The following is a 26,758-nucleotide window of genomic DNA, read 5'->3' on the forward strand; positions in this document are numbered from 1 at the left end:
TTTGCAATTCTGATGATAGACTGACTCTCTTAGCCTAAAAGCACTCCATATATCAAAGTACAATGACGTCCACTTTTGACAGCAAGATATCGACACAATGTGGATGTTCAATTCTCTCGGCACAATTTGATCATAATAAAGATCGATCGGCTTCATTTTTCATTTCAGAAAATGCCTGTAGCTTCAAACGTCTTTGTTGTGTATCGGTAATTGAACTTATATTTAAGAAATTTAGAATAAGCCCTCTTATAAGTTTATGTCATCAAATGCAATACACCCGCTGCATGCTGGTAATGTTCATCACAACGAGTGGACAAATGTTGTGATTCTTCGCAAACTTTTCAAATAAAGAATTCATGATCAAGTATGTTTGAAAGATTTAACTCACCAGTGTTAACGTCAAATGCATGGGTAATCATGAAACGATTAAAGACTACCTGTCTAGTTGATAAGCATGACCTGTAAAGAATGTTTCGTGAGGTTTGGCAAATTGTCTCATTAATCCTTCTTACGTGCGACCTGTGTGTAGGCTTGGATCCAAAGTGATGTTGGGCTTACACCAAGGCCAGGGTCTTTCATTACTAATCGATGCGGGTGGAAGATACAAGTGCACTTAAATTGGAAAAAAAAAAAAAAAAGAAAAAAAAAAGACAATTGGAAAGCAGATCATTTCATTCCAACCCAGGTATTTATGGCCATATAGGTTTAGATTGAATAGTTTTGTAGTTGACACGTTAAAGGGTCTGTTTGGGTTGACTTGCTACTGACTACAAGCTATACTAATCTATGCCGATCATAATGAACTCATGATGACGCCTAAGTTTACTGGAGATGATTTTTGAGTAGCCTTATGATATGTAAATGTCATTCGGTTGATAAGTACAATAACTAAAAATCAGTCTAACGCATGGTTAAGTTTTAAGTTTAGTTTAAACTATGAATAATCAAATTATGACCAAATTCAGCTTTTTCCTCGATGAGAAGGCGAGAAGAATTTAAATATACAGATTGACTAGGTGTTATCTTCTTCTTCTTCAAATTGTTGTGAAAAAACCAGCTTGAGGTTCATTTTCTTGTGTTTTCCATCGGAATGTATTACAGAGTAAGTCTCATTCTTTTGATTATTATACAAGATATGTCCTTTTCATGCTCAGTCGAAGCATGATATTGAAAGTTTCGTTTGAACTTGAGGCTAAAATTGAATTCAATATACCTTGATAGACCATATCAGAAATTAAATTTGTGTTAATGGTACGGCATCCGTTGTTCTGGTATATTTCTAAACATTATAACGTGTTATTCATAACTTTACAAGGTCATGGTTTTGAGAGTGTATTTGCATGATTGAACTGGAAGGGAACTATGTACAATAGCTGTGACCTGCTTTTGTTCACGTTCTCATTCTTTAGATAAGAAACCCTGTCGAAATTATATCTACACATGTTCTCCCTGAGCAAGATTTAAAAAGAAAAACACAAAATTTCAAGTGCAGTAAAAGTCTGCTATGATATGCCAAAAACAAATTGTTAGCCAAATATTTTCTTCATTGCCCACGTATACCTGATATCCTTAATTACGATGAAACAAAAAATATTTTAGTATTTTGCACCAAATTGTGATTGCTATTTCTTTTCGGTTGGTTTCTAATTATTCTGTAGAATTGTTACTCCTATTTCTCTAGGCGAGAGATAATATTTTATCAGTCCCAGTTATACGGAAATAAATAGTAAATTCCCTGTCGCTGTGAGCTAAATAAGTTCCTTCTTGGGCTAAGCTTCATTGCAAATCCACTGTGTATAAATTTTGGGAGGAAAATATTACAACGTATGAATGTAATTTTGCAGCCTAAAATAATCCTAATCACCAACTTCCATTTTTATCACCCAAAACACATGGAGGTTCTTCGACATGTCGGAGTATTTCAAGCTTTTAAACGTAAGGTATCGATCGTTTCAATTTATGTCTTTCAAAATATATATGATAAAGCTTTCTTCACCTCTAGAGAAGGAGAATAGGTTATTGTTTGTATTTCTCAGGAAAAAAGTTCTCCTTAAAAAAGCTGATATGTAAATGAATACTGTTTAATAAGAATATTCCCCCAAGTTGACTCTCGCTTGTTGCTTTTGCCTGCTATTGTCGAATTAACTGGTTCAATTTTTGCCACCGAATATTGCTTAACGCTCTTTCGACATTACGATCAAATTTAGAATCCTACCTGTTTTCATACTCCCTGTATCATCATTACTTGTGAAAATGTTGTTGCTAGTATTGTGTTTTCTGTTTATCTGTAAGTGCAATGTTTTCTTGACCAAATCCAGCAGAATGTCTCAGTGAGGACAATTGATCTTGTAAAAGAGATTTTTGTTATTTCAATGCTAACTGTCCACTGGACTTAGCCTCCAGGCGTTTGCTTGTGTATTCATGCCGGCCCCAACCAGGAAATTTCTACTTGGTCTTCTTCTCCAGATTTGTTCCAAATAGTGTCACTTGACTTCACACAGTCATTCTAAAAGCACCACTACACGTATGCTACTACTAGAAATGTTTGACGCAAAAGGGACAATGTAGAATAATGTCACAAAGAATTAATTTGACCACCCTTAGACTTCAATTGACTCCCTCAGGTTGTTTTCTCTTCGAAGGAATTGCAAAGGAGTGCAATAGTGTTAAGCTATAAAATGATGCTGCATCGATGTCATTATCAGCCAAATTGACAGTAAGCCACGATAACTTGTATCAAGTATATAAACTCATCAGCAAAGTTTGTCTGCTCGAACTCGTGGTATGCTTATTCTGCTATTAATCACGTCAGTAGCCCACAGTAGACGTGAGGTAATGGTAATGTAAAATTTCTTATTTATGTGAAGACTCAGTCAGGTTCACCCGGTAAACAATAGCAATTGTTTTACTAACGTGTCAGAACATGGAGGAAACTTCTATAATTTGTCGAAATTGTGAGCATTTACTTGAATATTTCTTTTAAAATCGCAATGTCATCATTTGAAGTGACCTGTTTATATTTTTAGCTCTTCAGAGAAAAGAGAATGCACATGTTTTGGTTCCACGTCTTTTTTTATTTCGCGTTTTTTTTCTTTTGAAATTCTAGTAGCGCCCTTGTTTTGCCTCCAAGTTGTTATCTCTCCTAAACCGCAATTGTTAACCTTTGCACCTCTAGGCTCAGTCCCAAGTTTTAATCAGTACAATGCACAGATAATTTTAATGTCTAGGAGCTAAATCGTGGCAATTTGATCAAGTAACACTATAGACTATCTTCAACTAAGAAAAAATGTAGAAGAGCAAAGTAGCACAAGCAATAATAAATCAAGAAATAAGGATACGGTAAAGGATGGAGAAGATAAATGTAATCAAAGTAAGATTCTGCTGAAGTTTTCCTAAGGTGCACGAGCTTTGTCGTAGATCTGTCAAAGATGTTGAGTACCTACACACCTTTCAGCATTCAAAATGCATCAAAAACGATCTGGCCCGAAACTGAAAATCCAGCTGAAATAAATGGCACCGTTGATTCCTGCTCTAACACTTTTGTTATTAACAAGGTTACCGAGTAGAAACATTTATCTAGCACCAAACTCAGACCAATTTGGGAAGCAGGAGGAGCTTGGTTTTTGAGGTCTAAAAGTCGACTGTTTTTCATGTTCACGCTTTTATGGCGTACCGGAAACCGGGGCAGACGTGCAGGATCCAAAAATATGGCCAGTATGAAGCATTGGGAGGTCATAAGCTGCTTACGAGCCGATTGTTTATTTACTGACATTCAACTAACAATTACTAATTGGTATAGCACGCAATGGACAGAAATCTAACTATTGAAGCTTACTCTGTACTCTCTTATTCTCTAATTTCATCATCGATACGTTTTTACCGAATAAACGTTAACTTAGCCATTATCTGAAAGTAAAGGAGACGGTCATTAGTTATTACTCACACGTGGAATTTGTTTTTCTGGGTGGGGCCGAGAAGGAGGCAATGGCAGTCGCCAACAAAGCTTAAAGTTGTGTAATTCGAACAACAAAGGATATTAGCTACGTGTTGCGTAAATACATTTACATTTCTAGACGAAAGTCTTGTTGGTGCCCCCATATACAATTTATCGCCGCGATAATTTTTTCACTTTGAATGGCCTCCAAGTAAACGTAAAATCTTCTGAGTTACTAACCTGTGTGGCTTTCGTACAAACCAATTCAAACGCGATGTGCAAGGGTTTATTATTTCTTTCTTTTCCTTCTAGAGTCGTTAATGCGTGCTGGTAAAAATCTCTCTATCAGTAGGTTGCCGGAAGGCAAATTAAGATTATGCTCTCCACTAACATGTTTCAAAAGTCGGTTTCTTTATCGTCTGCTTTGAAATTAATTTTCCATACACTGATCGATCTCAGAAACCATCAAAGTATCAGAAAAACAGTTTTAAAAGAAAGAGGTACATTCTGAAAAATGGCCCATCATATGCTTCTGTTTCTCATGAACTTTATCCTATTTGTGTTCTGCAAATATTAAGATTAGGATAAATGTTTCCTTTTCCCCCTTCAACCATTCTTGCTTTTCAAGCAATACAAAGGAGGAGTTTATTCGTGGGGCAGTCCATGCCTCGTATTGAGTGCTACGGTTGCAAAATAATTAATTAACATCGAATAGCATCGACAGGGGGTGAAAAGAAACTCAGAGATTGAAACGACTGCGGCTTAACAAGTAGCCTGCATGAACTATGCATCGTCATTTTTACTGACCAAAGTCAAACGTATCCAATGTCAATCTCATGGATTTCGAAAACTTCGCTCATAACCAAGAATTATCTTTTCTCCGGATTCTGCCATCAACTTTGCTTCTACTCTAACATGAGTAATGGCGAATTGCATAACGAAGTTTCCAAACGCATCAGTGGCTCAGGCACATGTATGAATGCTTGTGAGCAACTCGAATGTAGAAAAAGTGTAGGGAAACCAAATGCCTCACCCCCGAACATCGATTGGACGATGACATTAGACAGTATAGGGTAATTTAAGACTACTGACTCTACGTTTTTATTCATAAAGACGTTAATATTAAGTGACTTTCCTGTACAAAATCGGTTTCAAAGTTTGATTAGTTGATAAATGGACCTTGTGTCGTCTTCCCATCTCGGCAATGATGTTGATTAACAAATCGCGCTAAAAGGGAAGCGATGGGATTCCGAATAACAATAGCAATAGCAAATGTTCAATAAACAGTCATGAAAAGTGGCTACTATAATACTGCTAACTGTCTAAACAATTAAAGAAAGGATTCGAATACAAATATACACATTCATGAAAAATGTAAAGGTATAAAATACAACAATGTCAAAACTCACGATAAACACAATTTTAAAATAATTAAAATAGGTAATAATGACCAAGATAAAAAAAATCAATGGCCATTCTCCCATTTGTTTACTTTTATTCGTGAACTCTATTCGTTCCTAAAACCATTATTAACCTATAATCATCATGGTTGCTTATGATCAATTTTTGTAACGCGATTAAAGGAGTTATTTCAAGATAGTTTAAGGGCTTTCTCGAAGAGTTAGTTGACGAGTTAAATTTAACGGTGATTTCTCAAGGAAATGAAGGAGGAGGAGGTTCAACATCAACAGGCATGGCGTCAGTGTAGTATTATAGAAGGTCAAACGTCTTTACAGAAAATTCTTTTATGCTAGGTTACCTGTATCATAACCTTGCTGTTACATAAAGCCATAAATATGTTTACCGCAAATCAAAAATAACTCTGGTCAAGTGCTCTTAATAGTTGATACGTATCAAGAGTCAGGTTACCTGCACGCTTGTAAACAGCTTAATGTAATGTTGTCTTAAGTAGAAATGGTTTTAATTGCATTTTAAATTTTATCCCAGTGAGTGTTACTTTGCAACCCCCTCTGTGGAAAAAAACCTGTTTTAAAAGCATCACAAATTATTTTGTGGAGACGGAGCATGAGGCATGATATATCCGTCAATCTACAGTAAGTTACGAGAATATTTGTGTATGCATGTTTTGCATTCTGTTTCATTATATCATTTCCGGGAGTAAGCTTGATTTTTTCCAAACACCTTTGATATGCCAACGTCAGGCTTTTCGAATTTATATGAAGGTCTACACCAAGTGTGAAAATGAAAACACGTTTTCACGGGTTGGGAAATTAATTATGCTTTATAGTCTCAGCTGTTAGGAAAGGCCTGACTTGTTTGACTAAAACCTACTTCACGCGATTACACCATTTTTCAGACAGCCAACACGCTTGCGACATTTTTTAACAATATTTTTGCTTAGGGTAAGGGTTAGAGTCTATGGCTCCCCTGTTTTCGAAGAACGAACACAAGTCATAGAATCAATTAAACTTGTAAGGACATATCGAAGTTAAAGGATACATAACATCGTCAAAGTCTTGATCACCGCGCGAAAAGTTTATGAAACAACGAAACTAAAAGCATATTTTTTAAACTCGTACTTCACAAAGTCATATCAAATGTTACCTCTTATTTGTATGTCGATCCGTCAATGTTCATGCACTAGCGATGGTTCAGAGGTTTAAGTCCGATGGGTTTTTTGCTTGTATGATATATTTCATTACAATCATGGTTAAAGACAGCAATAAAACTCGCAAATAAAGCAGTTTTAACAGCAAAGTTGCCATCAGCATCATGAAGCTACAATTAGTTTCGACAAGGACGAAGAGTCGGAGAATTCTGCATTAGTGTTTAGCAAGTAACCTTTAACAACACTGCAAATAATTTTGTTTTGCAAGGTTAAAACCACAAGTAGTTCACCACAATACAGAAAAGTAGAATTTTTGCATACCGCACGAAAAATCCCAAGTTTCAAAGTTCCCCTCCGATGTTCTTTATCTTTCTCGCTCTCCGCGATAGCCTCCACCCAGTATTCCAGTCGATCGTTCCGAGAAATTTGTTGCAAAGGCTCTTCGTGTCTCACTCCTTGATTCTTTGTCACTTTTCTAGTCTTAATGCCACGCAGTAGCGTATCTTTTACTTTAATGATAACCATGTGCGACTTCGTTTCAGGGGTTATCATTCTGGACCGATTTCATCCACTGATTTGGACTTTTGATTGTTTTGCTTGCTTGTTATAAAGTCTGCTGAAACGAAAGTCTGCCAACAATGGATTTTAGCTTTTTAGAAAAAGAATTAAAGTACGATCCGTACACTCCCACTAATACAATAGACTTATCATCCCCAGTATAACGTTTGTTGAGATATTTTTGGGCGTTTGCGGTAGAGAAGACATATGACGAAACCGTGAGCGAATCCGGCAGAATAACTTCAGAGATAGGGAAAGTGCAAGAGATTGGGTAGACAGCGTCGTTGACATTGAATTTCACTTGATTTTTTATTTTAAAGAGGTAGCATGATAAATATACTGTAAGGTTTTGTAAGTGTTCGAACTAAGAGAACGTTGTGAATGTTCCCCCGAGTTTCAGGTGCAAACTTTATGACTATCCTGTGGGGTTTCCTCTCAATACAGTTTGTCTCCTGCAATTCCACAATCAGTGGTACTTGCAACTAAAACAACATTAACATTCCTGAAACAATTTTGAATTAATTTAAGTATGGAAGTATCTGAAATACAGCGCGCCAGAAAGGGTCTCTTGTTGAGGTTTGCGCGTGAGTGTAATTCAAAATGGCGTCCCCTAAATGCTTCCCCCGACGCTTCGATTCTACCAGTCAAATTGTCATCAGTTTCCCTCGATTCATGGCTTTAGGACTAAATTGCGGTTTGCCATGTACGATTTATTTTGTTTATAACATCAACTACAGTTAGCCGCAAGTAAAAAAGCTTTTCATACGGCCCGCTTTCAGCCGAATTTTGTCCTCCTACTCATCCTTCTACTTGTCCTTCTACTTATCTCACAAAAACAGAATTCCAAAGAGGCCATCAGTTACTCGTGTTTCACGCTGTTCTTTGTTATAAAATTGGAAATAACTGACTGAAGGCATGTGAGAACAACAGCCACAATCTAATATTGAAGAACTGATTCATGTACCAGACAGATCTAAATTGCATTCTTTTGAAGTTATGATCAAGAGAAATCGTTCAATTGAAGAAACTTACATAACCTTATTCTACAATCCTTGGTCTACTCTACCTCAGTTGAGAAGGAAACGTTAAAATTAACCAGATTAAAGGAAGAATATTGCGCGATGTCATTGAACTGACTGTGCCTGATTTTTCCATTTCATCCGGATCGTCAGGTTACTTTAAAATATAAATCATCATTGAGAGATGTCGCAAAATATCGTCCCTTGAACTAATGAGTTACAGTTATTGCTACGTCTCTGAAATCAAACCTGCTCTTGATTCGCATCCATCTTTTCTCGAAAACTGTAACCAACGAAACTGCTTTCGCGTCTCAGGACTGAATCTCAAATTATAGCCATGAACATAGCACAGAGCCCTTTTGTCAAAATTGACTGGTGATCTATTATCGATTACTCATGAATACCTTTCATAATGGAGATGAACGGATCTATTTTTGAACTTCAGTGCTTCTGGCCATATGCAATCATGATGTGAGCTTGTTGAAGTTTTAACTCAGTGTAGCTGACTGAAGACTGATTTCTCTATTGGAATCCGTAAAAATTCAAACGAAATTTAATTCTTTCCCGAGAAAAAAAAGGAACGTGGGTTGTATCGGGAAAAATATAAATCCCTGAATGTTTTGCTTCTCATCCCTTATGAGCTGAAGTTCAGAAACGGAAATCTCGAATAGTTGTTTATCCTGTTTCTTCACGACGAGCCGGTTCTTCTTTTGAAATTTCATAACCAGTGAACGCCGAGTGGTCGAGGGGTTAACAAATTAGGTAACGCACGGCGGAAAGCTCAGTATGAAAACGTACCCCAGCCAGCAACCAATTGAATTATAATTTAAGAATCATAATATTAGATCAACACAATCCTGAATTGTCACGAAGGAGGACCTGTAAATTATTTCACCTTTGCTCTAACTTATTTCGTTTGTGCATTTTATACCTATTATCCTTAATTGTTCGTATTGGAAAAAGAAAGCATGGAAGAGCTCAAAATCATAACCAACGTCAACATGTAGACGTCAACCGTAGAATAACTAAAGCACTTTGAAGCTGTTTTATGTTGTTTAAGATCAGAATTTAAAATACTAAAGAAAAAGTTAAAAAAGAAAGGCTGAGAATTAAACAGTGGCAACTGGAATAAGAGCAAATCACAGAACATTCCACAAATAAATTTATTCGAGTTCAATCAATCAGTCAATAGACTTTATTTAGCCACGGGCAATTCATCAGCTATTTACAAAAGGATTGAACTGTAACTTCACGACCATAAATATAACTATAAACTACAATATATTGAGAAGCTGCTTTCCGTGAATGCCGTACCTCGAAGAGCTCTGCTGATTGTTCCGGTTGAACATTCTTATCAATTATCTTGTCTGCGTGAATTCCTCAAACTTAATGAGAAAATCACTCACCAAGGAAATCCGTCATGAGCAAGACTAAACCCTCATAAGATTACCAGTGGATCCAGAATAAAAGAGCAGTAGGTGTACAGCCTTGCAAATGATTGCGCACCGAAAATTACACTTAAGGAGGACCGGAAATGATCCAGTTGGAAGAACTGAAATGGCCTGAAAATCTACTAACAGCCAAATAATTGCAAACTTAAAAACTAAGTAAGTAAATTAACATGTAAAAAAGAGAATTAAGCAAAGGGCACTCTAGAAATTACTTGTTTTTGGCCCACGAATAGAAAGTTGGGGCTTACTTTAGAAGACAATTACTATTACATTTTTTTCTTTTTTTATTTTTATCCAAAAAATAAATTTGATATTGTTCCAAATATTCTTCTCGTTTGTTATGATGCTAAGTTTCTGCATGGAAAATTCTGATATTCATATTCTGTACAGTAATGGTCTTAACCAGCTAAACCACCCTGGTTTACACCTCAGGTGATATGAGCCTTATCCATTCTAAGTTAATGGCTAATTGCTCTCACATATAGTATCTCATTGCTCATGCAATCTTAACATACAGGCCAGCTCTGCACGTAATTTACGCGTTGTCTGACCGAAACTTCTTGTGTTGGTCAAAGACTTCAGAGGACAAATTTTAATTTTAATTTTTTATCGAAAAATAAATTCAATGTTGTTCTACGATTATTATGATACTGACTTTCCGCATAGAAATGTTATGATATTCAGATTTTGAACATTAGTAGAGCGGTGGTGGATGTGTATCTGCACTAGATCCGCTATGGAACACTGGAACATCAGTTTAACCAGAGAGAACCCTTAGGTCCACTAAAAATAGTATGACCATCAACTCAAAGTTTTTTCATAAATAAACACAGTGAGAATTAACAGAGCTGTAAAAATTGGTCTTGTGCGTGTTGTTCTTCAATTTTATAAGCATGATACTGTGTCATCTTTTTTCCGGCAGCAGTCCATTGGCGTCTCAGTTGCTTAGCGTAAAATCAAGCGATCAGCTGAAAGGCTTAACGTCATGGATATTATGTGCGGCAATTAAAAGAAAATTCAAACATTCTTAGTCATATTGCGGAATCGCGAAAGTCCATAACGTGACTTTGCCTTAAGAGTTACCTTCCCAGCAATTGACCAAGGACGGAGAGTATTTATGATGAGAACTGACAAACAAATACGTCATGCACAAACTAACATCGAATCATGGCTAACAGCTAGGAAATAACGTTAGATTGGGTTTAACTTCACAAAGTTATAGGGAATCAAAAAGTGCACCTTTAAAGTGCAGCTATGTGCACTAAATAAGCTCTTGAATCAGCACCCTATGAATATAAAAAACCTTTAAGGCAGTGCCCTTCTAGCTGTGCTGCTCTGAAAGAACTGTCTGAAATGATCTGTGTAATCGTTTTGTAGGGACCCTGAGCAGGAATGCACTCGTCGATGAAATTATGTATCGAGGGCTCAAAGACTGAGTAAAAAAAAGAAATCATATGTTGAAAGCAATCTCTTGCCAGGAACTACTGGGATATTTCGCATTTTTTCTAAGTTAGCGAGATACAGCTTGCCATGAAATGGAGAGAAGTGAAATGGCACAAACAGGTAGTTCATGGGATTGAAGTAATTTGCAGAAAAGATTTCTGAAAATATTGGCTTTTGCATGATAATACCGTACATGCATATTCATCAAGGACTAACTTGGAAACCCCCCTTCTGAGACGATCTACCTATCACGATCATATATGTTTCTCTGTAATCTCACTGGTAATGACACGGTAATGCAAATCGCTTAGTTAAGGTTCCAACGCTTTAGCATAAGCACGTAGCAGGTCTACGCCCACCATAGGAAGAAATCTAAAAGAACGATGAGTCCACCATGGCATGCAAAATTCACCTTTCGATTAGGATATGCACTTTCAAATCAATATTCCCGTGTAACAACATGGCTAATATATGATGTAGGCCTATGGCCGAACTGTTTGGCTTGGGGTTGGATAATGATTAGCCGTGCGCTTCTCGCGAATCATGTTGCACCATCTCAGTCAAAGGGATAATGATTTTTAAAAGACCATTGATTCCAATAGTCCAATAGATACTCGTTTGGAGAAGAATAATCATGTTAAACTTTCTTCGATCTCCGATATACATACGTTACGGTCTTCCTAATTTTTCCGGTCTCTTCCCTGAAAAGGTTATTTGTTACATATGATATAAATAAAGAATACATGCAACTAAAGCTAATTAAATTGAGTTTGTTTACGCTACGTCATTTCGACATAAAAATCATAGATCAGGTAAATGTTCTCTTTTGCTTAATTGAACTGAGGCGTCTGCCCATTGGCACACATTCGAAACTGAGCTATAATTATATTGGGTGAACCAATATACTTAAATAATTCTTTAGCTTTATTGCTATGTTAGATGTCTTTATTTTCCCCTTGCCTGAAACCTTCATTAAAAATTCCGGACTGCGAGGTTAATACCTTAGCAGTCTTTACGGTATGTGATTGGACCTGCGCTTGAGACCGAAATTTCAAAGCAGTTAGTGTGTACTAATCGACGCATTCTTTGTTACGTCATCATTCATATTAGCGTATCTTTCCTTTTCAGCCGGTTTTTATAATTTTTTTCCACAAATTTATTGTGTACTTATGTGTTATTGGGGGTCAAACACTCCTGTGCAAAAAAACTAAATTGGATAAGATATTTCATTCAAACACTCCTGTGCAAGAGTACTAAATTGGATAAGGTATTTCCTTGAGTTGTCAAGAACAGGGCAAAAGTTGCATGACAACTAATTTCCTGTTGGCCCGCAAGGTTATTGATGAAGATTTGGAATGGCAAGTTTGATATACTGGGATGATAGTCCAGCAAATCTCTATCTGATTGGGCTTTTAATGGAAAGGATCAATATTGAATGAATGAAATGTGGAGGATTCTGGTCTGTGTCGCACGAATTGAGCGTTAACATTACAGAAAGTCTATCCTTTTCAGTTATATATCATTAAAATTTGATACTGATTTAAATGTATGAAACAGTTTTCAACAGTATTTTTAGAAAAGTTTGTAAATTACTTGCCGTCGACTCGTGATTTAAAACCCTTTATTGAGTTTTCCCACCATCCTGGGTGGGTTATTACGCCAGTCAATCAACAGAAAGAGCGGTCTATTGCTTAGCTAAGTGCTGATTCATTACGAAGATCCGTTACACAAAATTTCCTTTCGACAGACCACGACTTAATTATGACTTAAATGCGTATTTGCTAAGAAGGGATCTATTTGAACATTAATTCTATTTAACGATCGACAAGAGCTAATGCAATTCTTAAGCAAGCACTTGCGTGTCTAGCCATGATCTCATTTGCATTTTCTGCTCTCTTGCTGTCAGCGGCTCTCGACCGATGAGCCCGTGAGAATTAACGAGAGGTCGCGCGGCCGCTTTCTAAAGTAATAGAAAACTCGAGACCAAATTGGAAATTGTGGCTAAGCATAGCGGAAAGGATGGTGAAAAGATTTTCGTGTTTGTGAACGTTGTATCGAAATAATTTTATAGTTACGTTTTCTGTTTTTGATTTTCGATCTTATTGAAGGCAATTTGATTGTTTTTCCGTGGCTGCAAAGAACACCTTGCAAAGGATGCAATGTAAAAAAGAATATACATTGACTTTTAAAGTGGTGCGGGAGGAGAACTAAATGTTTTCAGACTGCCTATACTTTCTGGTGATAGCATGATTACCCAACAAGAAAGGTCTGTGCTAAATTTGAAGTCTCGAGAGTAACGCGTTTATAAGATATATACGAAGGAAGTTTGTTTCTGAGGGCTATTTACCGCGAAAAACAAGACTACATACTGACTTTGTCGTTAACGATATAGGAAGAAATGCGTGCCAACCACTCAGTTTATTATGAAAGTACAAAGGTATTTCCACCGGAAGTCAATTCATTACTTCTTTTGGCATTCTTTGAGCTTCACCAATCAAGTGAAGAGCCCTTGAATTCCAGTCGGGCGCCACAGAAGAAAATCTCTCAAGGGCGCTAATAAAAACAAGATCCCCGTGCAATTTACAGGAAGATCACGAAAGGTAGTGAAAAACATAAATGCCCCTGTGATTTGCCTGCGGTTACGATTAAGAGAGCAAAGGAAATAATTATTGGAAACGATAAATCCTTGAGCTGATAGTCAGTAGTTGGATGAACAGAATAAACTTGTTGCTTAACTGAAACCGACTCACTACTTCCTTCCGTGAACGGTAGGCAAAATATTTAAGCAATAGACCGCAACTAGTACTTCTATCGGTTTACCGGCGTAATAAACCACGCGGGTTGTTGGGAGAACACGAGAAAAGTTTATTAATAAGAACCACAGGCGACTAAATAAGAAACTTTTCGAGTATTCTCATCAAGTCTCAATTGCTTTTTTACGCTTAGAAAGTGTGATCCATTGCTTTATTAAAAAAATAACCAGTGCAATAAATGATAGGTTTTTTCGACCAATCATACCATATTATAATCTTAATTAAAAGCATTTATTTCGATTTCCTACTTTAGAAACTTATTTATAGCTAGCATAAGTGGATTAAATGACACGTGCTTCAATATCTTTTTTCCTTTCGGTGGCCAACGAAGATGATCGCTTCCAAGTGCGGCCACAGACGATGAAGATATTCTGGGCGTAATTAGTTCCGGATTTGGAACGAAAGATTCCATTCTCAGTGCCGTGTTGCAGCATTTTTCGCTGATCATATGTTTATTTTTGGGTGTAGCTCTCTCCTCCACATATTTCTGTTTATCGCTTTTTTTTGTTCCTTTGTCTTGTTTCTTTTTACAAGGCTATTGTTGAGTCTCCAAGGTTTTAACATTAAGAAAAGAGCAAATGTTTCGCTTATCGCTGCACTGGTTAACCCTGAGCGAAATCTTAGCCTTTTGAAATTTTTAGCAAGTGGTTCCTTGTTTCCCTGAGCCTAAGATATTGATAAAAATGTTCCCTCTCTGTTTATGGCAGAATCTCTTGATCTTGTCACACGAATCATGTAAACACAAATTGATTCCACGAAGGGGAAAACATTCCCGCCCGTTTTGCACACTGCAAGGGTCTTTTTTGTTATAAAATGCAAAATCAACTGACTAGTCCTAGGCTGAACTGAGATATTTTTTGAAACAGGCAGCGCGGCTATTAATAGTGACAACGTTACTTCGCCATAAGTAAGTGGATCAGGATGCCATCCTTCAGATCATTGCAAGCAAAGCACAAGAAGACTCTCATGAGAGTTTGTCAGAAGCTACGACTGAAATAGAATTGCTTTAGTCGGGGAAAAGCTATCTAAGCAATTTTCCTACTCTAAACTCAAAATACACCGAAAAGCACTAACAACATTATTGTGAGAAAAACGTCTATCAAAATTCAAAATAGAAAAATGCATTATTTTCAAAAATTACCCACTGGAGAGAAAAATAAAACAAACTGATCTGAACAAATGATTACGAATGTGAACATTCTGCCTTGTGGTTAGAAAACAATTAAAAGGGATGAAAATAATGTTAAAACTATTCAAAAGGGATTCTGCCAACCGCATCGCTGTAATCAGATATTAGGTACAGTCTCGCTTCCACAGCCTTAATAAACATTTCAAAGTGGAAGCCTTGCTAAAATATTTACCAATCATTTGACTAAAGCTCTGGCCATATGTCGCATGGTGGCCCCTCTTCCACTAAGTTATATATTCGTCTAACTATGAAGTGCAAGAGAGAGAAATTCGTCAAAGGAGATGCAACTGATATTGAGTGTGCAAATGTATTCCTTTTCAGAGTTTCGATGGCGGTTTGGAAAATTTCTTGTCGTGCTGTTTATAGAACAGTTGTGCACGTGGAATACCGATAGTCCTGCTTTTGTGAGTCGGTAAGTATCTGAACGAATAACTTGTTGTTTTTTTTTTTTAACTTTATAAACCTCTTCTCTGTGTGTATCGCTACATATTTGTGGTGAACCCCCTATTGTTTTGTTGACCTCACGTTCAGAACGACTTCTTAATGGCTCACTGAGACTGACAGTGGCTCTTCGCAAGCCAGGCCAATTGTAACAACGAGAGTCGAACTTGATTCTGTTATATTCGTCGACAAGACGTCGCTCTCTCACATGCAGCCTCAAAACTTGACCTATGTTGCTCAGCTCCTACCAAAGTGTTACAAATTAGACCGTAGGCATTTCTGCTTTAAGAGTCATAAGTTTGGTGTTTACATGACCTACGCATGTAAACTTAGCTTACTTCATATTTTTTTCTTAGTTAGGCCACACTGCAAATCTTTTTAATGAACGCTCTCATTGCAAATATATTATCATTTTTCATTAGATAAACATTATCATTCCTACCACAATATTTCTTATTGTTATTATCTCTAAAATCATTGTTACAGTCATCATCATCATTGTCCTTAACATCACCATTATCCTCGATATTAATATCATTACTATTATCGAATTTTCCTCTGTGATGCTGCGTGTGCCAAGTATCTTCTTTTTCCAATGGTTATATGAAAGCAAAGAGCTTCTTCTATTGTATATATAAAGAGCTTTTTGTGTGATAATTCATTTTGTTAACAGTATTTCTCAAAAATCGGGTGGGAGCAATAGAAGCTAATTATTAATTTAAAAAAGTGTGCAAAAAGTTTTCATAAGATAATCCAGGAAAGGAAGGACAGGCCATGGCGTCTTCAAAGTTTAATTTCAGGAACATCGCCAAAGTTGTGCTCGTAGGCATAACCAAATTCCTTAGTAATTTGTACAACGCAAGTATATAAGTTGCAGATTATTTTTGTGTTTCGGTCTCGGTACATTTTTGACTTTTTGCCAGGTCTGATGATGTAATAAAACGCGGAAAAAAGCCAAATCCGATATTATTCGCTGGAACACTAAGATTACATTCGTAAACACATGTTAAGAAAAGCACATTAATCGAGGCCTCTTGGTATTAGAAACGAACAGGCCCATTGAGTTTCAAAAGCAGGTAAGACTTGAAGTTTATTCCTATAACAAAATCAACTTATTCTCTTAAAAGTCCTATTTTCTGCCAAACAAGATACATGACATGCTATAGGAGTTCCGATTTTGTTGCTCTCGTTTTTAAATGCACGTGCATCATGACCACTAGCAAGAAATTTGCGGGTTGGTTGACGGGCACTGTTAAAGTTCTCACAATTCTTTTTTTTTTTTAATCAAATTCGACACAAAATGGACAAAAATCATTTGAGCGAGAAAAAAAATACTATTTAAGTTTTTCTTTGACATTTTATAAGGTTACTACTCTACCTTCTAATGAAAACATAGCGGTCCTCAATGTACAAATTGAATACTCACTGATCTTTAGTGTGACCAATGTGACTGGATATTGGTCGCTCATGCATTGCATGGCCAGATACGAAGTGAGGTCCATGAAAAGCGAAGAAATTGCTAGGCTGATATTCGATCATCTCTAGATCGAAAAAAAAATGGTCATTAGAGGATTTATTCATAGCCAAAAGATAACGCCAAAATTCGTCAGCATTCTACTAAGCTGACAGTCTTGCAAGTTCATCTATTTCTTTTCTCTTTTTGACATTTATAAGTTTAGGAATAAATATTTGTTACATAGTTACCAACAAATGGATCAATCGCTTCGAGGTTTCAACATTTCCTCCGCCTCGGCCTTTGACCGTCGTCCGTGCCCTCCGGATGGGAAATTTAACCTCGCCTGCATAATAGGGGTGAACCGGTGGTGTCAAGACTTTCCATCGATATACAAGTGTCATATATTTAAATAAGGAGGTGTTTAATGTGAATAGCTCATTTCCGCGAGCGAATGGCTCAGAACAAAAGGTCAACGAGGTCTAGTTTTCAAAGCTCGGTCAACATGTAGAAAGTCACGGTCGCTGATTTTGCCTCTTCGAAAAAATTGGGTGGGGCATTTGAACGCAATTTTTGCCTCAGTGAAGGGGTATTTGAACAAACCATTTCTCAAAAGTTCAAATGTCCGAATTGATCGACTTATAAATACTAGCATTTTTGTATTTGCTATAGCTGATGTCTTCACAACACCCAAAAAGGAGATACTACTATTAAGAAGATGAAAATCGTGTCCTTATTGTTATCATACAAATACATCATCATGGCGTTGCTGCTTTACAAGGAAAATTTGATTTATTTACATTATTTTACAAACATTACTACTGACAGCGCCCTCGAATTTTTTCGACAGGAAATATAATCTTTTCAAGGAACGAACTATATTTTCGTAGTGAAAATGGAAAATGTCTCCTACGACTCGGGTTTAAGTGTCGGTCATTAGGGTAAATTTGGAGCTCTTAAAGTTTGTGATTTAAAATTCAGATTTTCAATTCTGGAGTTTTAAATTCTCTCCGGTTCTAATATTTAATTTACTTGATGAACAGGATATCATATGTCTACTTGCGGAAACAGGGTTTCTACATGGGATGTAAGGAAATACCCTCCTTTCTTTTAATTCATTGATATTCAGTGTCAGTCTAAATTGGAGTGAGGTCAAACTCACTGCATCCTGCCATAAGTTCTTGAGTATTACTCTGTCTATGATAATTCAGGTTTAGTACTGGTGTCTAGCACTAATTTTTGAATGACGGTAAGACTGAGGAGAAAAAAAAGTTGTCACTGGCAATGCAAGTGTTTCAACTTTCCAGTCACTAAACTTAAAGCACCTCATGGCTGATGAACATAGTTTCTTTACTCTCACTTACAATTTTGTTAACGGCGTCTTCACAAACTGGTTACAGTTAAATTCATTATTTAATTTGTTATCACGTCGAACGACTACGGGAACAATAAGGAGCTTACGTGATTCCAGAGTAATTAACGAGATGGAACACGCCGAACTATTTAGGTCAAGGATAGAAATCGCGTAATTCTGAAACACAAGAATCTCCAGTCTCATCAAACTGATGCAAGAGTGGATTAACTTTCTTACTTATTTAGTTGTTTATTTCGTTGTTAGTCGATCAGGTGCGGTTGTCACAAAATGGTAAAGTATGCTTTTTAGGCTCAAAAACAGCAATATTGAATTCGGTTGTACTTCTCCATCAAAATTGACCTTCAAAAGAGGCAACGAGAAAGAAAGAAAGAAAGAAATTGAAAACCACTGCACCAGCTAATTGTACCTTGCACCCAAGCGAGACGCGATCGTTGATGGATATTACTCTTTAATTTCCTTTAAAGGTGAATTTTTCTGACCACGCTTGAATCAATTTGGATGATAAAGTTGAATTCAATGAATGAAAATAGAAGCTTCGAAAGAACCGATGACGGCGAGGACACTATTCATGATACCATTATAATGCCGTAGTAGAAATCTCAAACCAATGACAATTTAGGATCTAGAAGTTCAACGAGTTGCCTATGCCAAATCTCGCAAAATTAAGCTTATGAGATATCTTGCAAGGGTATTTTTAATTTCAGTTAAGCTGTTTTCCTAAATAGGTTTGTAAGACTTGCTGGAAAGGTTATTGAAATAGACTCGGCGTTAAAGAAAAAAGAACAGACATTGAGGGCCTGGACGCTTCCTTCCGATTCAAGTTGTCTTGTTGCTACCTCTCCCCTGAAAAACGGAGGAATGAGTTTGAACTGCCCATCAAATAGATTCAGTCAAAGGCATTCATTTCCTTTTGACATATGGGAGCTGCAACTCTAAGTTGTATGGTACGCCGCCTCTTTATTCTTACCTCGCTCTAATTACCACGACTGGAAACAAAGGGTGGGTAGAATAGCTAAATGATGCATGCATATTCGATTTTCGCTACTATTACGAAATCCGAAAAAGAAATCGACTGATTATTTCAGTCTATTTTAAGAATTCTCAGCTTCGTCTGATGGATCATTTTAATCTGTTATATCAAGAATACTTTTCATTAAAGATTTGGGTCAATACTACTCCATCGTAAATCGAGTGCGTCGCCTTAAAATATTTTGTCAGTTGCTCGAGCCTGCTAGCCTTGGATCTTCCGATATCTTCAAACTATTGATTGTGTCAGGCTCAAAACACTTTTTTACTATTGTAGGTTTTGAAACAAAAACTATGAAACTCAGGGATTGGACTATTGTATTTTGAATTAATATTTATTAAAGAAGAATGAGGTCGTGAACAATTAGCTATTATTTGATATTTTGAACTTTAAGACGTTTTTTCTCTATCACTCCTTTGGTGGGGCTGAAGTATTGTCTGCCACCTGTTGCTTTTGTTTAAGATAAAGTCCAATATACTTTGTCTATTTTTAACTTTCTTAATGCATCTGATAGCTAAAAACAACTAAGTGTAAATGTTTATTTACAGCAATCGTGCCTTATACAATAGGCACAAAGCCAAAAGTGAACTAAAAAAATGAGTATAGCGACTACCCACCAGCAGTCCTTCCTGCTGAGAATTCTGTGGCACTTCCTACACAACAGTGACTTCTTTATTGACTTTGGCAGTCCTGAGGTACGTGAAATAATTTCACGACCGTGATATCAAAATTCAATAACAGCGAAGAATCATTTTAGAACGGATGTTGCACTAAACTGAAGTATACAGTGCTTAAGCCATTATCGGAGAGTTGGTGATTCATCCAGCGATCACAAAATCAATAGTCTAGCCGACATCGAATATAGCTGTTGCTTATTATAACGAAAGAACGAGACAAGAGGTGGTAAGGATCAAAACATTAGCTCATTAGAGGGTGGTTTTGTGGTCACTATACAGAATTCTATCATTTTGTGCAATAAATAATAAAGCAAAGTTGCTGGTTTAAAATGCTCTTTTTGACTGAAGAGATTGAGCATTGAGTTTCCAAAGTGTATTTTTAATTTGTTGTTATCCTCCCTTTTCCCACTTTTTATATCAGTATGAGTAAGAATTCCTACCAATAAGGTGCTTTCCAAGATACTTCACGGATAGTCCTGAGATAAGGTAGACGGCGACAAATAACAGCCAACAACAAAAAGATCAGTAGGGACAGTATCTTTTTTTAGTCTCGGTTTGGAAAATTTCCATGATGAAAGCCAATATATAGCAACCTGAATATATGAAAATTAGGCCGTTCGATAGAAAATTAATTCCTTCGGTTAGATTTTTCGTTTGCCTTATCCTTCAATTAGAGGACGAAACATGCTCACCACGAAGTAGAACAGCTTTGTCAAAGTTTCTAGATTTCGAAAGAAGGTTACTTCTGTTGTTTAATTATGTCATTTTGAATCTGTGTGAGTCAGCGATCTTCTCCATCTTCATAAAAACTTTTAAATTTTTCTTTCCCTTTGGTTCACTATTTTAATTTTGCTCTTTGGTATTAGTCCGCCCCTATGATAATTACTTCAGATTTTCATTCCGAAAAGGGATATTTCCGTGGATCCATAAAAAAGCTTAAAATATTGTGAAGTAACTCCTTAAAAATTAAAAGAATATTCCTCGTTGTCGAGAACCATATAGCTCATTTATTAATATCGGCGAAGTGTTTGATATTAGCAATGCAGGAGAAATGGCGAATACTTTCGTTACTTAGGATATAAATTCTTATTTCATTACTTTTTTTTACCAGCTTAATCATCTAACTCTCAAGTGATGGAATGATCTACATCGCATGCACCGGCGATTCAATACTAAACTAAAAATAGACGTACATGCCGTGTACTTCATCTCATTTCAGTAATCACATTACTTGGGAAACGACATCAGGCCAAAGAAGCATTTATCTAATCCCCTCTTTCAAAGCGGGTTCCACGTGTAGGCAGCAACTCGTGATCTACCCACGAGATTAACTAAGATCATTCTATGTCATCTTAGGAGGGAAATACAAACATTATCTCGAAAGTTTACTTTCACAACCATATCCTCTTTTAAATGTTGTAAAAACAAATCTGCCGAAAATCACGAAAATACAGTCTCCATATTCATTATGGAAAGCTGTCTGATAGCTGAAGCTTTGGACTACTTTTACAAAGATTGACTCTCTTCAGAGTAAACCAAATATTGGAAAAAAAATCGCAGGGCATACGTCGTTAAATTTTTTCTCACTCCGAGAATTTCAGTTAAATTCATTTTTCATCACTTTCGCCTTCAATTCTTCTATAGCGATCAAGACGCAGCTTCAAGACACGATATAGTTATTTCACAATATTGCTGTCTCTCCGACCATGTCCGTTGCAGACTACTGATGACGAATGGGAAGGGGTTTAGATATGAAAACTTCCTTCAGGAACTACCCGGGGGTGGACTTAGACTTTATCCAAGGCCGCCAAAAGAGATTTCAGGGGCTGAGAATAATTCTGACATATGCTTAGATACCACATTATTTTCACGCTGTTCTTTTAATCCTACCATTGCGGAAAAATTGTCGCAATTGTCATAATCTTCTAGGTTTGTCCCACACTTGTAATTGCCACCGTAATTTTATTTCCAAACGTTTTCTAACTCCATAGGGGGCGGGAGGATTTAAGACTATTATCTACCAGAATATCGGCTCTTTCTTTGAAGCTCAGAAAGCGAGTTAATAACTTTGTGTTGACTACAAAGCATTATCTAGTCATCGCCTACAATTTAATAGCATGATCAATGGTTCTGTGCAAGAAGGGAGATTATTTTAACTTCATATCAGAAACCCTCTCATTTATTTTTACTTGAAAGGTTTGTTTGATATGATATGTGCAAGAAAAAACAAGATCAACCATTCTATATTGTCGATCCATTACCATCTCAGAACATTTACTCTGTAGAGGGGACTTGCTTAAGTCCCGTAAACTTAGAAATTGTACACTGTGCTTCCACACTCGCTAACCTCTGGTAAAAGGAAAAGGTCCTGAGCCTTTATATTTACATCCATTTGTCACTTCCTTTAATCTAAGATTTGCATACGCTCACCAGTTGGGCTGTTTCTTGTAGTATGACAAATTGCTGATGGTGCTGACGTCCAATCGATTTCATTCGTTTCTTTTTAGCAGCTCAGGATGAAAGATCTGGTCAGTACCCTTATCTTATTGTTCACTCTGATGTCACTTATCACTTTTACCAGTGGAACACAGCCTCAAAATGGCGGCCAGTTCACTCAACGCGAAATAGACGCCTACAAGAGATGCAAAAGCACAGCTTGTGTTGCCCGAGTCTCTCTTTGTATCATAAATAAAGATTGCGCAAACTGCAGGCCTATAGCTGGAAAAAACTGTACATGTTGCGAGGACTGCTTCAGATGCCTTGGTCAGAAACTCTGGAAAAAATGTTGTGATTGTGTTGGTCTCTGCACTCACACTCCTCGCAATGACACGAACAGCACGCAGCAAATATCAAGCAGTTACGGTGACTTGAGCAGGTCTATACCAACTATGTTTGACATTATCAGTCAAGGATCACATTTTCCCATTGCCTTCATGACAAGGGGCAAAAAAGGTTGGTATTTTGTGTTTGAAGAAGTCTTAAGTTTAAGAGCGATTATTCGAAAAAGGTACCAGCACCTATCAGAAGTTGGCTAATGACTCGGTTTCACGTTCGCCAGACGAATCGATCGAAAATGTTCAAATTGGTAAACCAAAATATCGTTTTTGCTATCACATTGCACTAAAGAAAGGACAATCAATCTCTGGATGAGATTGTTACTCCAGATACAATGATAAAGATATTTATGCACAATTAAGAGTACCAATAGAACGACAAAAAACATCCCTTTGGAAATATTTTACGGTGATGTTTCAACGCTTTCCTATTTGACTTATCAACTTTTGTTGGCTCCTCGAGAAAGGGAGCAATGACTTCTAAATGCAGAATCAGCAATTAGCAGCACCGCATGTGTTGGATACCCTAAACTTTAATGCAAAGATATAGAAAGTTGATCGTGAAAACTCTGCCTTATTATTAAGCGGTGTTGTGGAGAATACCCCCTAATTTTTCAAGAGGCAGAACTATCCTGTGGTGATATTAAAGTGTCGAAATCAATCATGAACAGTTGATCTAGGCTTGACGAGCGTTCGAATACCGCCAGCTCTCGATTCAAAAACACCTGAAATAGAAAATATAGTCCTTCAAAACGAACCATGAAATACAACAAAAGGATCGCGTACACGCGCGTACATGTTTGAAACAACACAAATCCTTCTGAACTGATTTTAAGTGCCTAATTCAACATGACGAAAATGGACAGAAGGGTACAGTTGAATGAAAATTAAATTAATTAATTAAAAGCGAATCAAATATTGCGGCATTTGGATCGATCTACGTTATTCCTTTTGTTTGTGGTTCGTTAGTCCAAGAATAATCGCTTTGAAATAATCAGACGATAAAGATCATAAAACTAAAGCGTCGATCGATTTTGATAGGCTCGTACACATCGTGTAATTTTTCAAGCATTCTGAAACGCAACTGTCTCAAAACACTATTAAATTTCTCCAAATTTCACTCAATGAAGTACAGGACGAAATCTTCGATTTCTCTATCAATATATTTCCCAAAATAAATCTGGTTTTTAAGAAAAAAAATTTGGCCCTGCCTGTTCCTCTGCGTTTACCGTCAGCTTTGTTATGAATTCGCTGACACTGAGCGGTAACAGTCTCCATCAACGGGAACTCCAACGAAAAAGTAATACCAACTTTCGTATCGTGAGAACTTAGCTCATCAAATAATTTATTTTTGTTTAATTTCGCGTTCTCAAGTGGTTGCTGAATCAGGTTGCTTTGTGCTTATTTAAGGCGCTGCGGTCAATACATACAAGTTTGTCTTCCGTAAAATCAATGGGATATTAACCTTAGTAAGGCGGTTGGGCGAGCAAAATAGTAAACTACAGTGTTACAGTAAGTATGCATGATCAAAACTACAACAAAATGAACTAAAAATGTAACTATGTATGAGAAGCTGAGCCGGTTAATCCACTGAGGCAACATGAGTGTAATATGTTCGCTAAAACATCGCATCTAATGACTATTCTGGTCTACTGTGGACATTCTCTATGTAATTATCTGGCTTAGTTTACGTATCGTAAATAGACCTTTCATACATTTATCGCTCCGTAAATCACAGTCCTTAAAATGACACGCGAAAATTGCACAATGCTTCATACTCGGCCAAATAACAACTAATATACTACGGAAAAGCAATATCACAAACTTATTTTAGTATCACTTTCTTTTTTTGGATCGAGCAATTGCAATAATAAAAAGGGCGGAAAGAGAAGAAAGCGCACTTCAAAACTGTCACGTTTGCCAAATATCTAATGGTCTCAAATACTGGTACAATAACTGAGTGTACACTTTTTCGAAGGTATCTTTAGAAAAAATACTTTCTGCCATGCATTCAACATCGTCTTTCCCACTCTATATTGCAGGTTCGTCAAACCATTGCAAAGTAGCTTTCTTTCATAGGTGCGTCGCGAAAGAAGATTGCATTGTGTCCTGCGGGGACATGGGATCTCATAGGTACCGCTGGTTCCGGAATGGCTGCTGTCAGTGCGTAGGGCACCGATGCAAAGACTACGGAGAACTTCAACCTCTCTGCCAGATGTGCGGGATCAATTAAAGCTCTGCATATGGTGTCAAATGAAATAGAGTTTTGCATTCTTTAAAAGAGACTTTGCATCGCTAATGAGTGGGAAAATAGTTTACAAAGGATCATAAAGTTATATTTCTTCTCCAAGAATCTTAATCACAACATCACCACTGATCGATACCATTTGCTACACCAATCGTTTGCTACACGGTAATCCAGTTTAAAACGCAGAATAGATAAGAAAACTTGAGAGCATTACTGAAAAAGAACATTTGTTCATTCCAATTTCTATTCCCCTTCTAGCTAGAAATATTGTTAAGACACTAGAGAAGAGAACTAAACAAGAATTCTGGCGACAGAAACATCCGCTTGTGTCAATTCATTCCCCATCTTCTTTCGGCTGTTATGACATCGTCACTCATATGTTCCCTACATAAAGTTGAGAGGACAAACTAGCTCGGATTATCCTTAAAAATATGGATATGAGCTTATCTTCTCTTAGTTACAAATAATTTTTTATACCATGGCTTCGAGTTATCCTTGGGCTTCAGAATCGAATGGGAATTTCCTGCTGATGTCATGAGAGTCCCATATTTGATACATCAAGTTTTCTAACTTAAACCTTCACTGAAATCTTATTCTCCGTGATATCGAATTAATGTCGAATTGAAAAATACAGTATATCTCAGCTGCAATTTGTTCCCAGAAAATTAACTACAGTGTAATCTGCTTAATTGTGCAGTGCACACTTTTTGCAATAGTTACAATGAAGAAACATAGATTCATTACACAAGCAAGGAACATAGGCATTAGAGCAAATAGGTCGCCTTTGCCTACAGTCGGAGAAAGCTAAATTGGACCTTCAGTTTTTGCAGTCATTTGCTAATTCAAGCCGGTAAAAGTTTACGTTTTCTAAGTTAAGGATGGTCAAGGGCGCTACCTCATAGTTTAATTTGTGCGTTCACATAAAAAAAAAAAACATGTATCCCATACCTTTAAAGCTTTTTATTTGCAAACCGTTTGAATCTTCTTCTTAATTAGCCATTCCTTCAATTTTGCTCAACCCTTTTTGCATATTTATCCAACACCACTCAGTTAAAGTATGTTATGTCTCTCAAGTTAGAGGTCGTTTCGCAAGTCACAAGAATTGACACAAGGTGGTTCCCTTAAACGCATAATAAATAAAAGACAATAAACGATTAAAGCATACCTTATGGTTTGAAGAGCCTGCCGTTTGGAAGAACGAGCAACTTTTGGGGGCGATCGATGATCCGCGTGAACACAATGCCCACGGCATGACTACCTTTGTAGGGAAAATACGGGGTCACTATTAGCATGCGTTACTCGGCCGTTAGTCTTGTCCGATGAGTTCATAGCTAACCATTTTTGTTTGGAGCTGCAACTGATTCACGCACCCAATGATCAACTGGCCACCGTATAGAGTTTCTAAAGCTGACGTTTCGCATTAGCCCCTCATAAGAGCGAATAGAGGAGTAGAGGAATTGTGGGTTGACTGTTTGTGTGCAGGAAAATAGAGCTACGCTATTGGTTGAAACATGGAAACGTGACAACACGAGAATAAATAAGTTGAATGGAAATGAGGATATAGAGTGCCGATTTGAAAGATAAATTTTTGTCCTACAGTTTTGCATATCTTGTTTCGTCGAAAGGGTTTGCTGTTTCGCGGCGGTTAGGCAACCAGCATCGCTTTTAAAGGGGTCCGTGAATAAATTATATGAGTTCATTGAAAATTGAGAAGACGGTTACAAAAT

At 37.0% G+C, this 26,758-nt stretch overlaps 1 protein-coding gene across 4 annotated transcripts; it reads left to right on the top strand.

The window, feature by feature from the left end:
- Positions 1-596: 596 nt before the first annotated feature.
- LOC113668022 (twisted gastrulation protein homolog 1-A) lies at positions 597-26,195 on the top strand. Of its 4 annotated transcripts, none has more exons than XM_027183908.2 (4): positions 597-685; positions 15,298-15,388; positions 22,457-22,901; positions 24,826-26,195. In XM_027183908.2, the coding sequence occupies exons 3-4, from the start codon at positions 22,466-22,468 to the stop codon at positions 25,014-25,016; spliced, it is 627 nt and encodes a 208-aa protein (XP_027039709.2). In that variant the 5' UTR covers positions 597-685; positions 15,298-15,388; positions 22,457-22,465; the 3' UTR covers positions 25,017-26,195. The 4 variants fall into 4 exon arrangements, with proteins under 4 accessions (XP_027039709.2, XP_089057699.1, XP_089057700.1 ...); XM_089201573.1 differs by having other exon boundaries at positions 22,460-22,901; XM_089201574.1 differs by lacking the exons at positions 597-685; positions 15,298-15,388 and adding an exon at positions 16,409-16,493.
- Positions 26,196-26,758: the final 563 nt, after the last annotated feature.

Source organism: Pocillopora damicornis, chromosome 3 (genome assembly GCF_964200805.1).
Source record: "Pocillopora damicornis chromosome 3, jaPocDami1.2, whole genome shotgun sequence".
Taxonomy (NCBI): Eukaryota; Metazoa; Cnidaria; class Anthozoa; order Scleractinia; family Pocilloporidae; genus Pocillopora; species Pocillopora damicornis.

Bases quoted from the DNA above. Each gene is read 5' to 3' on its own strand.
- LOC113668022 (XM_027183908.2), top strand. From the start codon at position 22,466: ATGAAAGATCTGGTCAGTACCCTTATCTTATTGTTCACTCTGATGTCA. The intron at 22,902-24,825 runs GTTGGTATTTTG...TCTATATTGCAG, and splicing joins CATGACAAGGGGCAAAAAAG to GTTCGTCAAACCATTGCAAA.